Source organism: Mastomys coucha, unplaced genomic scaffold, assembly GCF_008632895.1.
Source record: "Mastomys coucha isolate ucsf_1 unplaced genomic scaffold, UCSF_Mcou_1 pScaffold3, whole genome shotgun sequence".
Lineage (NCBI taxonomy): Eukaryota > Metazoa > Chordata > Mammalia > Rodentia > Muridae > Mastomys > Mastomys coucha.
The window spans coordinates 7,706,732-7,723,601 of NW_022196909.1; the positions used below are offsets into that span (position 1 = coordinate 7,706,732).

A 16,870-nucleotide genomic window follows, 5' to 3' on the forward strand; every position below is an offset into this window, starting at 1 on the left:
GAGAGAGACAGAGAGACAGAGAGACAGAGAGACAGAGGGAGATAGAACAGAGAGGGAGGAAGAGAGAGAGACAGAGGGAGAGAGAGGGAAGAGAGAGAGAGAGAGAGAGACAGGGACAGAGAGACAGAGGGAGATAGAACAGAGAGGGAGGAAGAGAGAGAGGGAGGGAGAGAGAGAGACAGAGGGAGAGAGAGGGAAGAGAGAGAGAGAGAGAGAGAGAGAGAGAGAGAGAGGGACAGGGACAGAGATACAGAGGGAGATAGAAGACAGAGGGAGATAGAAGGAAGAGGGAGGGAGAGGGAAAGAGGGAGGGAAAGAGAGAAAGAGAGGGAGGGAAGGAGGGAGAGAGAGAGGGAGAGAGATGTATGGATGTATCTGGGGTGGCTGGCAATCCTTTTATCCAGAGCACACATCAGGCACAGGCAGGTGATGATGTAAGCAGTTGCTAGGTCCCTGAGAGCAGGCCAGTGGAATTGCCTGTATCCTAACAGGGTTAGCGTTAGGGGTTCTGAATCCGAAACCTAACAGAGACATCACCCCACTTTATAGATGGTCAAAGCGATGTAGAAAGCAGGTGTCTCACATCTAGTGGCAGAGGCGAGGTTTGCTGGGCCTCTGGACTTCCCACTCAGTATATTTTCTGGTGAGCCTTGTGACTGTGGTGATCAGCAGAATGAACACTGGGGACAGTTTATAAGAGGGCTTCTCCTGAGTCCTTCCTATCACGTCCCATGGGATGCACTTCTGGGTTTCCAATATTAACCATGTCTTAGAATTGCCACTCAACAGGTCTGGTGATTCTAATAATGGCTGTTAGTTACTTACCAATGCCCTCGGCACCTCCCCAGTCCCTTCTCAGAGGGTTTGGACTTAGTGGAAGGTCGAAGCATGCTGGGCAATTACCAAGTTTGGCAAAACTGAAAGTATAGGCCACAATGTCATGGAGAGGAGCTAGGACCTGCAGAGTCAGTTTTAGGGCTCTGAAAGCTTCCTGTGGATAAAAGCAACACAAGGAACAGGTTTTAGGAACTTCCTAAGAGGCCTATGCAGCATTTGAGTGTGACAAGGGAAATACATTTACACCGCATACAGTGGCCTGTCAGTATCCATGGGAGGCCCATGCATCCATGGTCTCGAGATGCTGTGATAGCATCATGCCTTATGTGACATGAGACAGTATATCTGCGTTACCTACATAGAGCCTCCTGTCAACTTTTAACCACCTTAAGTTACTTATAATACCTATATTTGAGCCGGGCAGTGGTGGTGCACGCCTTTAATCCCAGCACTTGGGAGGCAGAGGCAGGCAGATTTCTGAGTTGGAGGCCAGCCTGGTCTACAGAGTGAGTTCCAGGACAGCCAGGGCTACACAGAGAAAACATGTCTGGAAAAACAAAAAACAAAAACAAAATAAAACATAAACCCTATATCTGACCAGTGGTTGATAGAGCACAGCAACTGTGGTAGAGAGCACTCATCTCGCATAAGTATACAGTTTTGCAGTGAACCCAGGGAAATAAAACAACAAACCTACTCTTGAACACTGCTCTGACCTTGACAAAGGCACTGCTGTGGGGGTGAAAGCACCATGTTTCTGTTTGTTTAAAGTCGTCACAGCTGTGAACATATTACAGACTGTGAGTCCCAAGGGTCATGGCCGGGACTCTCAGTCAGCCAGTCCTGTTCTGAGACACGGCTGCCTATAGTCTTAAAGAAAATTCTGACTATTCCCCAAATGCCATATTCAGCGTCCCAGTACAGCAGTGAATTCTACTAGATGGAACTCACTATCTAGGCCAGGTTGGCCTTGAACCTGTATCAGCCCCTATTGGCTGTGCCTTCAGAGTGTCGAAGAACAGGTCCGGGCCACCACAGCTTACAAGCTGCAGTTTGACAGGTTTGCCCTCTGTGAGAAAATTGGTGTGGAAATAAAAACCTTCACTGAACTGTGATGCTTAACATGGCATTTGGGGAATATTCTGAATTTTCTTTAAGACTATAAGCACCCAGTTATGTTACTCAGTCAGGGCCTACTAGTGTGACTCCTAAAAGAGTGATCAAAATAAAACAAAACAGAAAACAACAAACCCAGTAGGCAGTTGGATACAGTGCTGTATAGTGTAACCTTATCAGCCCTGGGAACCTGGACGGGACACAGTGTTGCATACTCTAACCCCTGGGGAGGGGAACGAGAAGAATCTCATGTTCAAGAGCAGCCTGGGCTATATCATGAGCGTGTGTCAAAATCGAACAAAATATAGCCGTGTTGGCTAGCATCTTTTGTTAGCTTCAGGGCTCACAAAAGTAGGGTTTTGTTGAGGGGCTGGGAGGAAACAGAATGAATGAGGATATTGAAAGCCCAAATTAATATTCATCAGTGACCTGACCAAAAAAAAAAAAAAAAAAAAACCTCATGAAATGAGCAAGAGAAATTGTAACAAGAAGGCAAAGTATCAGGACTGGGGAAGAGGACTTGGTGATTAGATATCATAGAAAAAAAATCACTCTTTCCATGTGATGAACCCAAGAGCCTAAAATGTGGCCCAGTTTCTACTCTGGTATATATATACACCAAAAAAAAAATAAAAAATAAAAAATAAAAAAACCAACAAACCACGACAAACCTCTTCCGGCAGAGTTCTGAACATAAACAGCACTTCAGATGGATGGGGAATAAACCATAAATTGAGGAAGACTTTTCCATCAGCAGACAGCAAACTTCGAGGCCGAGGCTGGAAACTCCTGCTGTGTGAGAGAAAAGGGAAGACCCATAGCACAGCCAACATCCCACCAAGCCAGAGGCATGCACACCCGCCCGTGTGAAAGACCACCGCAGGCCCGGCACCCAAGCCCCAGGAGCAGCCTACCACTCCCAGGTGGCCAGGATAACTTATAAATAACTCATCAGGGAAAAGAGCAGAAGGGCTGATTTTAGCCTGAGCTGAGTGGGAGGGAGGAAGGCGTGGGGAAGGAGGGAGGGAACCTGCGGTAAGGAAGGGAAGAAATGAGATGGTAGCCTCACCCCGAGTGCTAAATATTTTATGACACTTAATGTCTTGGCCATCTATTTTTGTCCCTGTTTCACAGCTGAGGATATTGAGGTTTGAGGAGGGATGTAGTTCCTGCCTGCCAGCTCCTGGGGCAACGTTAGCCTTTCAACGCACAGCTCTAAAATCACCTTGGACATCAGCTCTGATCTTCCTTCCCTGCCTGCCATGTTTCCATTAAATCTAATGATAAGGATGTAATGATAGAGATGCAGCAGTCAGCCTGGGAGAAGGAAGCTGACGGAAGATGTAGATCATGAGAGGAAAGTGGTTTGGGGCCCCGTTGGGGCCTGGAGACGGGAGGGAGAACAGCAGACTGGATGGTGGGGTCAGACGTGTGGGGGGCAGGGAGTAAAGGCCCCCCTTTAAAAGAAGAGCTTCATTAAGAGCGAGAATTAAATGGCCGTGGGCGGGGCTGTAACAGAGTAGCAAGAGAAGAGAGGAGGGAGGTGCAGCCGGACCACCTCAGGCATTTGTCCATTGTTATTTTAAGAGGCAGGCTGGTATTTTAATCATTTCTTGCCCAGATCCCAGACTCTACCCTTCACTTCTTTTTTCTTCTTTCAGACACCAACATCACATCACTTCTTGACAGTCTCTTTGTTGAAGTTTTATAGACAAACGTATATCTGTATGTCCGGTTTAAGGATGCACAGGCACCCAGGTACCTAGCTTAACAGAATGTCAGCCACACCTTTGAAGCCTCGTGGGACCCTCCCTAGTGGCTTCCAGAATAACCTTCTTGAATTTTCCATTAATCAACACTTTTAATTTTTTTTTTTTAAAAAAAAGTATTTATTTTGTTGTGTGCATGCGAGTGTTTTTGCCTGAATGTATGTACACGTACCACATGCATGGCTGATGCTCACAGAGGCCAGAGGAGAGCATCCAGTCCTCTGGAACTGGAGTGGGACATGAGCTACCACGTAGGTGTTAGGAACTGAACCCATGTTCTTAGTAAGAGCAACAAGTGCTTTTAACCAGTAAGCCATCTCTCCAGCTCTAATCAATACCTTTCGAGATGGCTCAGCAGGCAAAAGCACTGGCTACTCTTGTCCCCTCCCTAGAACCCAGACCTGAGTCCCCTCCCTAGAACCCAGACCTGAGTCCCCTCCCTAGAACCCAGACCTGAGTCCCCTCCCTAGAACCCATAGGAAAACAGGAACATCAGATTCATGACATGCATCTGTAATCCCAGCACTCCTCCAGTGAGATAACAGGCAGACCAGGAGAATTGTCTAGAAGCTGGCGGGCCAGCTAGCCAGGATAGACAGTGCTGCAGAAACAAGAGATCCGCCTCAAGACATAGAAGGAAAGAACCATCCAGCAAGTTTTCTTCTGACTTCCACATGAGAGCCTCAGCATGTGCATTCCTCATACTCAGTACTGACTTTCACATGAGAGCCTCAGCAGGTGCACATGCTTCACCCTCAGTACTGACCTTCACATGAGAGCCTCAGCATGTGCACATGCCTCACACTCAGTACTGACTTTCACATGAGAACCTCAGCATGTGCACATGCCTGCACACTCAATAATAATAATAATAAACTAGAAAATAAAGGCACTGCCACCATTTACTCACCCGAGCTAGGAGTCTTGAGGCAACATCCCAGGCCCTCTTTCTCCCTTGGTTTCCCCATTCAAGCTGACACCTAGAGCTCCTGGTCTCACCCCCTAAACAATTTAAGAAGCCTCCTAAGTCTCGTCACTGGGAACCATATTAATCCTTCCCTGTGGCCTGGAAGACAGATGTGAGTCCCTGGACTTGCTCACCCCTCTGTATGGCCACTGTACTCTCTTTCATCCTGGATACAGGCATATGTCCATCAGCCTGCCCCATATATCTTCGTGACTTTGACAATTCAGATGTCTCAGCTGCAGCTGCATCTCCTTTCTCTGCCCACCTAGGATCTGCATCGTCAAGCGATCCAGACTTACTTAGCACAGTCTCCTCTGAGGGCTCTCTTGCTCCTGTCTTTACCTCCACAATCTTTGGGCATGGCATTAGGTACTTTCTTGTTGCTGTAATCAAACACCAAAGCCAAGGCACCTTAAGGGAGAATGCTTATTTTGGTGTCTGGTTCTGTTAACAGTCCACCTTGGTAAGGAGCAGAAGAGGCAAGCAGCAGGAGGCTGAGGGCTCGAATTCTCAACCTAATCCAGGAGGCGGAGGGAGCAGACAGAAGCAGGATAGGGTGAGACTACAAAACCTCAAAGCCCAAAGCAGGGTAGGGTGAGACTACACAACCTCAAAGCCCATCACCAGTGACCACTCCCTCCAGCAAGGCTGCCCCACCTAAGTCTTTATAAACATTGCTATCGACAGGAGAGCTGTTCATCAAACATTTACCTTATTTTGCTCCTTACCACAACATGCTGCTACGCTCTATCTATTTCTCCTGACGGATGAAGGCCATGATGGGTTTCACTGTTGTGCAGCAGTTAGTAAGACTGCCAAATATTCATGTTCAGGGTGTGCTCCGAGGCAATCAGCAGTGGCTAGGGTCTAGCCTGTGCTTTTCTTACAAAGCCCTGTACCCTACTGGGAAGCCACATGCACCCAGCTGTTTGCAATGACAGTGACTCTCCCTGTCACAAGGGGAGACATCAGCTAACGGTCACCGTCAGCCTGCCCCTCAAAGGGCAGCTGCATGACGTCCTTGTCTTCAGACTCTAGCTTCCTCTGGAATCATGAAGAGAACAGAAGCTGCAAGGGACTTTACTGAAAGAGGGTTCCCATTAGCTCCTCTCTGACAAGGAACCGGCTTTGTGAGGGCTCGGTCAAGCTACAATACATTAGAGCCTTTAAATGATTAAGTAGCCTCTTGGAATTTTAAACTAATACAGCTTGTGTATATAGCTCTTCTGACCTTAGCAGACATTGCCAATCAACTACTGTACTCTCATAGACAAAACAGCTCAGAATCCTCAGCAGGGACACTAATAAATTGTTGGAACTGACATTTAAAATGAAGGTTATGTCTTATCTTCAGCATAGCCCAGCCTCTTTTCTTATGGCTTAAAACAAGGATCCTCTTTCCCTGTCCCTCGCTCCTTAGTGCCTCCTCTTTCTCTCTATGTATTTACACCTATGCTGGTTCCCAGCTAACCTTTCGCCAGCAGCCATGGGAATGGTCTCCTTTTGCCGACGGTGCTTCCTCGGCAAGCTTGCTTCGTGTGGCCTTGCTCTCGCTGTCTAAGCATTGAGAACAACAGCCTGCTTGACCCCAGAGAACTGCTTCCCTGTCCTCAGCCATGAGGAGAGAGTGAGCATTGAGAACTATAGCCTGCTTGGCCCCAGAGAACTGCTTCCCTGACCTCAGCCCTGAGGAGGAAGTGAAGTCCAGAGGTGGAAGATAAGGGATTTTCCCAAGACCTTGGGGCCATGTGACTGAGCTGGGTGGGTCTCCACTGCACCTTTGTTTAGCTGAATGCCAAGTCTTGGGCTGAGTTTAAGTATGTTTCTCTGAAAGAAGTTCATGAGTGGAGATGACTGGTCTCCAGTGGGGGAGTTACTGGAGGGTGGTGGGACTTTTTTAGGGATAAAACCTATGTCCATCAGTCAGTGGGTGGCATGCTCTTGGAATGGACTATCGGATTCCAGTGTCTCTTTGGCTTCCTGACTTTTAAAATGATTTATTTTATTTTATCAGAGAAGTGAGGTTATGTTGAGATAGTCTTATAGGTCAGGCTAGTGTTAAATTTTCTGTGTAGCCAAGGATGACCTCCTGATTCTCCTGTCTCCAACTCCCAAGTGCATCACCCTGCGCAGCTATGATTTCCTGATGTTTGGTGTGATTTCTCCCTCGGACACTCAGTTCCAATATGATGGAACTCTCTAAGAAAGGGTCTTTCCAGAACCATCTAATGTTGGTGTACTGCCCATAGACTTCTGCAAATGAACTAAAATAATCCTGCTCCTTAGTATATGAACTCAAGCTGCTCCTGAAGCTACTGCCCCGTGTCTCACAGTTCGCAGAATCACAGTCCTCAGAGTTAAAATCTTATCAAGCACTTTCCCCAAATTCCATATAAGACAGAAGTTCCTCTACACTTCTACAAATGAGAGCATCAAAAGAGACATATCAGGGGCCGGAGTGTGACTCGGTGGTTAAGGAGCTTACTGCTCTTGCAGGAGGCCAGGCTTTGGGTCCCAGCACCTACATGGCAGCTCATACCACCAGGAACTCCAGTTCCAGGGTAATCAGACACCCTCTTTTGACTTCTGTGGATGCTTGTGCATAAGAGGTGTACTTACATGCATGCAGGCACAGATGAATGCACATAAAATAAATAATTTTTTAAAGTTGGACATTAATATCAGAGGGCACAGGAAGCGGAGGGCAGGGATGTGGAGAAGCCACAGATGTGTGCATCACTGCTCTGGGTGGGCCTCACTTTGATCACACCTTTCTGGTCCAAGACTCTGTCCTGAAACCATCGCACATAACTGAGCAGTCTTCTTGGGAGTCCAGGCTCTCCACTCAGCTCAGCCCCCTTCACTCTCTAGGAAATGCTGTCACCAAGGAGACACCTGGGCTACTTTTCATGTCAACCCAAGAGAACACTATAAAGAACTAGCACACAGATTCCTACCCCCTTCCCATCCTTGCCTCCTCATTGCTTACTGCACATTAAACACATCAGAAACAAAACAGGTCCCAGAATATATTTCATCCTAAACAAAAATGTGGTGACTTCATGATTAAGCTTTTGGCTAGAACTTCTAAAGGCTGATGGCAAACATAGACTGGCCAACATGCCTAGAGAGTAGTAAGCCGAGGAGACGGAAGCGGTCTTGAAGGATTGGTGGATTGCCTTGGGACACTTCTCATGAAAGATGAATGCCTTGTAAGCTCCCTGGGCTGCAGGTGCCCAGCAAAGCCTTCCACAGGAGAGTCTACTGGGGAGTCTTCACCCCATGCCTCTTTTTTTTTTTTTTTTTCAAGACAGGGTTTCTCTGTATAGCCCTGGCTGTCCTGGAACTCACTCTGTAGACCAGGCTGGCCTCAAACTCAGAAATCCGCCTGCCTCTGCCTCCCAAGTGCTGGGATCAAAGGCATGTGCCACCACTGTCTGGCCACCCCACTCCTCTTAAATGCTTCCTTATATTAGGCAAGTTCTGAAGCTCACTCAAGAAAAATGCTGGTACCCATGACCGACCGGGGCACCTTGTCATCAAGGCAAGATGGGCTCCGTCAATCAGTTGGGGGATGGAGAACTTCACCTCTGTTCACTCTCTGGCCTGCACTGGCTATTCCATTTTTGTTTTTTGTTTGTTTGTTAGTTTTTGGTGAAGTCCACGTTCCTATTACTTGTTTGTTTGCCGCCCTGTCTGAGGCACTGACGTAGAGCTCAACATCTCCTCCTTTGTACCTTCAAAGGCCCCAAGAAAAAGCTCTAACATCTTCTCTCTGAAGTTAGTTGATTATTGAGCTTTCCTGCAGAGCCAATGAATTGTTTGCCTTTGTACAAAGCAAGCCCAGGTAGGTTGGGTTAAGAACACTTGGAACTCAATACAGCATGATGAGGGAGTGTGAAAATGGCTCTTGTCCTTTCAGACTATCTCTGGGTAGGCCACTGATTTACACACAGCACTGGTTAATTATTATTTTCTTCTGAATATTTCTCCACTGAGTGGAATATTGGAAGCTAGGAGACAGCTAAAAACCAAGCAGCCTTGTTTGCTTACTTATTTTAGATGCTAGCTTGTACAAAGGCCTATGCCTGACGGGACTCTCTGGCCCTCCCAGGAGAAAACAAAACCTCATTGATGGAAAACTCAGTCACCCATCCCATAAACAAAGGGCTCCCTCTCAGACAAAGATGCTCTTATTCTTGGTGTGCCAATGTTTTCTTTTGACCTTCTAAGCCAGAAAGTCAGTCAAGGGCAAGAAAGCCAGGAGGTCAGCTTTCTGCTGCTATAACAAATACCTAGAAGAACCTAGTTATAGCAAGAGAATGTTTATTGTGCTTCAGTGTTTTAAAGGTTCCAGCCCATAATTGTTTGGCCTGGGTGTTTTAGTTGAGGCCTTGTGTCATGGCTATCGCACCCAGCATGACAGCTCACTTTGTTGGCTAAAAAATAAAGGAAGGGGAAGAGGAGAAGAGGAGTGGATTGCAGTGAGGAGGAAATGAGCACCCCCAGATCCCCTTCAATGGCCTAAAAGCCTTCTCCTATAGGGAGCCCAGCTCCAAGAGGCCCCACACTTCCTAATGGTGCACATCCCTGCCTAGCACCTCCACGAGTTTCAGTACATAACGTACCTCTGTGGGAGACAGCAGGCCTAGGTGCTGCAATAACAAGCACCAGCAGCGTACGTACCTGGAGTCCGCCTTGAATTCCCCACTGGAGTCCTTCAACCCCTTCTTTTCATTTGGCTGTCCCACCATGAAGAAGGTGTCTCTGATCGTGGGACAGTCATCTAGCAGGTCTCTCAGGCTACTGCAGTAGGCCATGATCTGACCCCGGAGGGAATAAGGAGACATGCGACGGTTCAACCTGAAGGTTGGAAGAAGCAACGTATCCTGAAGACTCTTCTAGCTTTCAGGGAGGGTCCAGAATCTGCTACCCTGGCGGGGAAGAACACCCTTGCTGGGTAAGGTTGGCACTGCCTGAGGGCAGAAAGCAGCACAGGACTCTCTGAAGTGCCTCCGACCTTTATTCCTGATGCTGTCTGCCGTGTGCGCTTCCTGTGCTCCTATCCCTCCAACAGCGTTGTGGGTTATTTACATACCAAGCACCAGACTCTTGGTCTAGGGTTCTAGGTGACACTGCTGCTGACGAGTAAGTCTACCCAGTCAGAGAAACCAGTGTGTGTTGCTCACACAGGCGCTACTTACTTTTGGCAATATTCAACTATTAGTTCCTTCTTCACTTTTTCAACATCATCCTGTCAATAAAAGAGAAAAATATGCCTAGAGTGAGCCAGCTTTCAAATGAATGTATGGTCAAGCTCCAGTAGGGGACAGCTAGGAAGCCGAGACATTCTTTCTGAGGGCACATGTGTCAGGGAGACTCTTGGATGGGCCTCTTCTACTTACCCCTATCTTGCTGAGCACTTCAAAAGTGCCAGGCCCTGCTCAGTTTCCATCTGAGCCATTTTAAGGGTCGTGTTTGCTGGCAGCAACCCTCAGGGATGAGGTAGAGTCTCTTTCTAGGAAAAGGGGCAGCTTTGCTATTCAAGAGCTGTCCCAGCAGCTTTGCAGTTTCTGACTGTGAGTCCCACAGTGCGCTTGGTAGTTCTTCTGCACTGTCTCTGTGGGCCTTAGGAGGCAAGGGGAACTGACACAAACATGGCATTTGTGTTGTCTGCTCTGGTGTTGTCTCTGTTGCCTCTGATCTCCGGCATCCACAGAATGGATACATTGGACATAAAATGGATACATCCATGGAATGGATACAAACATTGACATCCACTGAACCGTAAGGGACTGGAGCAGACAAACCTGATGGAATGTTGCCTGACTCCTTTCTGGTCTGGTAGCTCTTGGTAATCCTGGAGATCGGTTAGGGGCTATACATTCCGCAGAGTCACTGTTTGTTAAGAATTGTTTATTTGGGGGAGAATTGATGTTTTTTTGTTTTCATTACTAGCCATCAGTAAATCAAGTGTCTGTTTGCTGTTATCCCATTTGTAGCCTTTCCTTTCTCGTCATAGGGAGGGACAAAGCCTAGAGAAAATAGGCTCCCCTTTCCTTCCAGAGAGCTGGGCATTGCCAGCACTCAATGGATAACGAAAACACTGCTGACAAAGTTGGGAATTAACTTTGAATGATTAAAGGTTTGAGTTTTATAATATTTTCTAAATGATTTCACTAATATTTGGGAATAAAAACTCAAGTAGGACACAACTGTGGTTTCTGATAAACAAAGATAACATGTTGCCCAAGCCACCTACCCCTGCGGATTGCTCAAAATCAGCAAATCTCCAGGCAAGGACTCAGACTATCCGTTTAGAAAGTGACAAGACAAAAACAAACGAACAAATAAACAAACCAAAACAAAACATGGGCTCTGAAAAACATGCATTCCTTAAACACAGTTGTGGTTTCTGAAAAAACTACAGATCTGTAGAGTCTGTCCTGACAGGGTTTCATTTCCAGTTCTTTTATGGTATGTCTTCAATCACTGCATCTGAATGATTTAAAGCAGCAGATACCAAATCCAGACTGTTTCTTTGTATTTGGTATAAAAAGCAGTATGAGCTCCAGGAAGCCTTTCCCCTTTCATACTCACAGGGTTCTTCATCTGGTCCGCCATTGTCTGCTTCCTGTGCAGGAAGGTGTTCAGCATCAGGTCCCGCAAACCCGCCTTTTCTAGCTGAATGGACACAAAGGCCTCTGGAGCCCTGATAGACAAAGGCAGAGAGCTGAGCTGGGGCCGTGGCAGACAGACCAGCCATTCATGATAACTCAGGTTGAGTGCCGCAACAAGAGGTCAAGCTGTTCCGTCTCCACAGTGACCACTTTCGTGAGAGCATCTGGTGACTCAGCGGCCACTGTACTCCTTGTTATCAAAAGCCTATGTCAGCAGTCCCTCCCGAGACATCCAAGCCTAGGGCAATGTGGCCTCTGCCTTATTAGTTACAGTTACCTGAACTGCAGAGTTCTTTTCACTAGACACTGTTCTTAAATCTCCATCCACACTGGACATGTGATCTGAAGATTCTTGACATCTGGCCATGTGTCCCATTAGCAGCATCTCAAATAGAGGTTATTTGCCTGCCATCATTTTTCATTCCATATTTACCAAATTAGAGTACCCTTGTTCCTCAACAAAATATCCAGAGTGGTCACGATTATTAGAGAATATGCCTATGTCTTTTTTCATCATGGTGGAAAGAGATCAAGACATCCTCTGTGGTAGACATACCTCTGTGGATGCCATGAGTCTCAGAGAACCCACCTTCCCGTTATTCTGACTCTGTAATATTGTGAGAGCAGTTCTGTGCCTCTCAATCTTACGCAGTTACGGAAAATCTGGAGTGGCTCATTTACCTCCCAGCTTGTGAAGGAGAGCATGACAAAATCTACAGAGAAAGAAGCAGGAAGTGAAGAGAAGAAAGAGACATTGAAAAGAGAGAGAGTGAGAAGGGAAGAACCCCAGTCAGGATGTGCTGACTTCATCAGACTGGATCACAGCTGGAGGAGTGTTCACACAGTGTCTTCATAGGAGATCTTAAAAAGAAAAAAGCACATACTCTATTTTTGATGGACTCAAATCTCTTCCCACTAGATGCAGTACCTCTTAGAAGTCTTAGATCCTTCTGAAGAATGAATAAAGGTGTCCGGGGCTCGCAGAGTTGGGACTAATGGCAAACATTCTTTGCCATTTGCAGCTCTGGAATCTCTTCTGCTTGGACTCATTCCACCATGATGTCTCGGGTCTGAACTTGTTTCCTAAACCATGTGAAACCAACATGAGTTCAGTGGGTTAGATATATATGCCCTGTAGTCCTGCTGGTCCACAGGAGACTACACACACACACACACACACACACACACACACACACACACACACACGTAATGGGAGGCGGAGACAGGAGAAAAGAGGTGGAAAGGGGGAAGAGGAGGGGGTGGGGATGGAAAAAGAGACAACACTTTGTTCACAGTAGGGGTTTGCACAAAGTAGGGCTACTTCCTGAACAGTTCCAGTTATGTAAAGTGCTCTCAGAAAAAGTCTCCCTTACAAAGTAGTTGATTGGAATTCTCTGTGTACACCGGCTTCTAAAGAAGTGGTAACGGACTGGACAGATTTGGAAGATGGACTGCAAAGATCTGGAAAATTCCCTCAAATATACCCAAGCCTGTCTGGTTATATATGTCTTCTTTGGCAATGAAATGATAAAGAGAGGACAGTGGGGTGAGGGAGGGCTGGGGAAAAAGAAATGCAAAGTTGGTTTCTTCTACTGTTCTCCATAATGAACCACAGTGGATATGGAGATGGTGGATACGGGTCTTTGATGCTTCATCAACTACTAACTGAAAGAGACAGGCTAAGTCTTCAAAGGGAAAGCCAGGCTTCAATGTCACCACAAGGGCTTAGCATATTAAAATTATGTAAAGCGGATGAGGCCAAAAGGAAGAAAATCTCAGAGATGAAAAAAAAAAAATCTAAAGCTCCCAACCTCACCGGCACCAAGACCCCTAGGGCATCCTAGGCTGCAGGAAGCAGAAGTCTATCAGTTTCCGACAGGGGTCATCTTACCAGGCCTTAAGAGGCTGGGAGGGATGAGAACGAAGGTTCTGAGTTCAATCCTCACCTTTGGGTCGTATCTGTTTTCCCTTATCTTCTAGAACCTGTTTCCTGGCCAGCTTACGAGGGTAGGAAGAGAGCTTTTTGCCTGTGTGTTTGCCATTATCCGGCTTCCTGCCATCTGGGAGCGGACACTGCTGAGTCAGCATTCACCAGATTCCTGGTCTGCAGCGGCAGCTGTGAGCATGCCCACCACCACTCTATGACCAGATACGCCCCCCTCGAACCTTTCTGCCCTTCTTACAAGGGTGTCCATACTACTACACTTTCAAGTTGCTTGCTCACCTCTAATCTACTTTTCTGTTGATGGTAGGTTTTTTTTTTTTTTTTGAGACAGAGTCTCATTCAATCCACGTCTTTTAAACTCTGACCCTGTAGCTTTTACTCCAACCCAGTGAGTAGTCCCGAGTCAGCAGGGAAACTGAGCATCAAATGTCTTCATTTTAATCTGTGCCCATCTGCTTTACCCCTCTTCCTTCAGAGCTATAGAATCCAGCTCTCCGTTTTACAATAGTAACTTTCTGTACTAAAGATTTTTAAAGTCTTGGTTAGGTAAGTTCTGATGTTTATGGGACATGCTCTCAGTACAAAACCATCACCACCGCGCTAACACACCACATCCCTACACTCCGTCCTCAACACTCCTCTGGTTTTGGCAGTTACAGGCTAGGATGAATCACCTAGAGTTTTTCAACAGATTCGTGCAGTCTGGTCCTTTTATCTGGTGTCATCTCTATCGTGGTGGCCATCAATTGTTTGCTTATTTGTAGTGTTGTGCAGCATTCCATTGCATGGAGATGCCAACATGTTTATGCAGTCACCTATTGGAGGACTTTTGGATTTCTTTCCACATCTTGATTGTCATAAATATATTGTCTATGGATATTCACACACACACATTTCTCTTGATTAAATACCTAGATGTTGAATGCTCAGTTCCTATGATAGGCACATGTTTAACCTCTTAAGAAAGTGCTGAATTATTTCCCTGGTGGTTGCGCCATTTTACAGTCTAATCAGCAATATACAAAGGTTCCAGATCTCCCGCATCCTTGCCAGCACTGGAAGAGGCCAGTCTTTTACATTTTAACCGTTCTAATAGGAATGAACTATCTCTCAATGGGGTTTTAAGTCATTTTTCTCTAATGATTACTGGTGTTGAACATCTTTTCACCCCTTCTTTGCCAGGCTGTGCTGTTGATGGCTCACTAATTCCTTTCCTTCAGCAGCACTGGCTGTGTATTCTGTTTTATCTCTCTATCCTCTTCCTCCCTCACTCTATCTCTTGATTTTGCTATCACACCCTTTCCTGTCCCACAGTTGTAAAAGCTTTAGAAATCTGTCTGTACATGCATCTTATGAAGAAGCAATCATAAAATTCACTTTAGCGGAGTTCAAAGAGGGCTGGATGTTTTCTGGAAGATGTGATGTGATAGGACCAGACAACAGAGCGGGTCCTCCATCTTGTATTCTTGTGGAGGCCACGGTCAGGTTTAACTAAATTTTGATCTCCTTGTTGGAGGATCCTATGAGAAGTTACCCAACTCCATTCTAGGGGTTCAAGGTGCCTCAGCTAGCTTACCTTAGCTTCTACGAAACTGCTTGCTTGTGAAAACCTCCTCCTACAGTTGATAACAGAGATAACAGGATATTCCTTGCCTTAAAAAAGTGGGTTGGTGTTTTTTGTTTGTTTGTTTGTTTGCCTTTAAAAGGCCCTTAGTCTAATTCAGTGATTCTTACCCTTCCTAATACTGTGACTCTTTAATATAATTCCTCATGTTGTAATGACCCCAACTATAAAAGTATTTCATTACTACTTCATAGCTAAAATTTTGCTACTGGTTATAAATCATAATGTAAATATTTGATATGCAATATATCTGCTATGTGACCCCTGTGAAATAGTCACTTGACCCTCAAAGGGGTCACAAGGCACAGGTTGAGAGTCATTGGTCTAAGTGCATGGAGCTACACTTGGGTATCTAACACCTGAGTGTAGTCCAAGCTAACTAGAATGAAGACTTTCAGTTGGTCATAAGTTGTATCTAAGGGAGCATCTCTAGTGGATTCCCTGTAACAATAATTGAGCTGAATCATGGAGGATGAGTAGCATCCTTTAGGGGGAAAAAAGTGTGTGGAGGAGTGGGGTGTGTAAAATACAAAATGTCTAGGACTCTTAAAATAGAGTTCAGAGGACATGCATGAGAGAAAGCTTGGGTCAGAGATCTTGTATACCTTGATGAGGATACTGGGCCTTGTGCTTTGGGCTACAAAAAGCTACTACAGGTTTTTAACCACTGAGACATGGTTGTTCTGTGCATTATATGTGGATGTTCACAGCAGTATTATTCCTAATAGCCAAAAAATCAAGGCAACTCATTGACAGATGGATAAACAAAATAGGGTTTATCCACATGACAGAATACTATGCAGTAATGAAAAGGAATGAGGTACAATAGATGGTGTAACACAGGTGGACTTAGAAAACATCACACTAAGTGAGAAAAGCTGAGCACAGAAGGCCACATGCATGATCACATATGAACAGTGGAGATGCAGCAAGTCCAGACACAGAAAGTAGCTTGGTGGGTACCAGGGGCCAAGGGGAGAGCAAGTGGGAGCGACCCCTGAGGTACGGGACTTCTTTGGAAAGGGATACAAATATTTCTAAAATAGAAACCGTCAGTGGTCCTGGGAATAGACTAAAAAGATTGAATCAAACACGTTTGAAATTTTTATTTGTGTTTATATGTATATGTGCCTGCCTCTGACTGTTGTGTTTGTCCACATGTGTGTAGGCATTCGAAGAGGCCCTGTGTGTGGGGGGTGGGGGCATATGAGAACACCATGAGTGTGTGTGTGCCTCTGTGCCTCTGTGTGTGTGTGTATGTAGGCCATGTGTTGGGGGAGGGCATATGAGGAGGCCATTAAGTATGTTTGTATGTATGCACATGTGTGTGTATGTGTGTGTGTGCACACAAGCACACATTCATGTATGTGTGTCTCTGAGGAGGCCATGTATGTATGTGGTAGGGGTGAGAATATGGGGAGGCTACCACGTATGTGTGTGTGATATCTGAAGAGACCATATATATATGGGGGGGATGTATCTGAGGGGGCCATGTGTGTGTGTGGGGGTGCTGTCTGGGGAGGCCACCATGTGTGTGTATGGTATCCAAGAAGGTCATATATGTGTGTGTATATGCAGGCAGGGTAACGAGCCTGCGCCTTGCAGGAGTCTTCTGGAGCCTGGGAAGGCAAGAAACTTGATGTGTCATATATATGTGTGTTTGTGTGTGTGTGTGTGTGTGTGGTAGGGTGTGGAGGTGAGGTTGGGGGAAGGGTGTGTGTGGCAGGATATCTGAGGAGACCACAGAGGAGTCAGAGCCCTTAGAGCTAAAGCTGCAGGCAGTTGAGAGCAAAGACGTGTGGTTCTGGGAACCCACATCCTCTGGAAGAGCAGCAAGCACTCTACAGCCAGGCCATCTGCTTAGCCCCTGATTCAACACTTCAAAGGAATCATTTTAGGTTCTGTGACTTATATCTCCACAACAGAAAGACA

At 46.2% G+C, this 16,870-nt stretch overlaps 1 protein-coding gene across 1 annotated transcript in view; it reads right to left on the reverse strand.

Moving 5' to 3' along the window:
* Positions 1-16,870, reverse strand: part of LOC116075167 — a 156,191-nt gene that overhangs the window by 72,041 nt on the left and 67,280 nt on the right. The window contains exons 23-28 of the mRNA XM_031348191.1: positions 12,298-12,452; positions 11,290-11,401; positions 9,894-9,943; positions 9,376-9,552; positions 2,625-2,745; positions 822-991 (exon numbers count right to left, since the gene is read on the reverse strand). Coding sequence (XP_031204051.1) covers positions 822-991; positions 2,625-2,745; positions 9,376-9,552; positions 9,894-9,943; positions 11,290-11,401; positions 12,298-12,452 — 785 coding nt within the window. The remainder of the gene's footprint in view (positions 1-821; positions 992-2,624; positions 2,746-9,375; positions 9,553-9,893; positions 9,944-11,289; positions 11,402-12,297; positions 12,453-16,870) is intronic.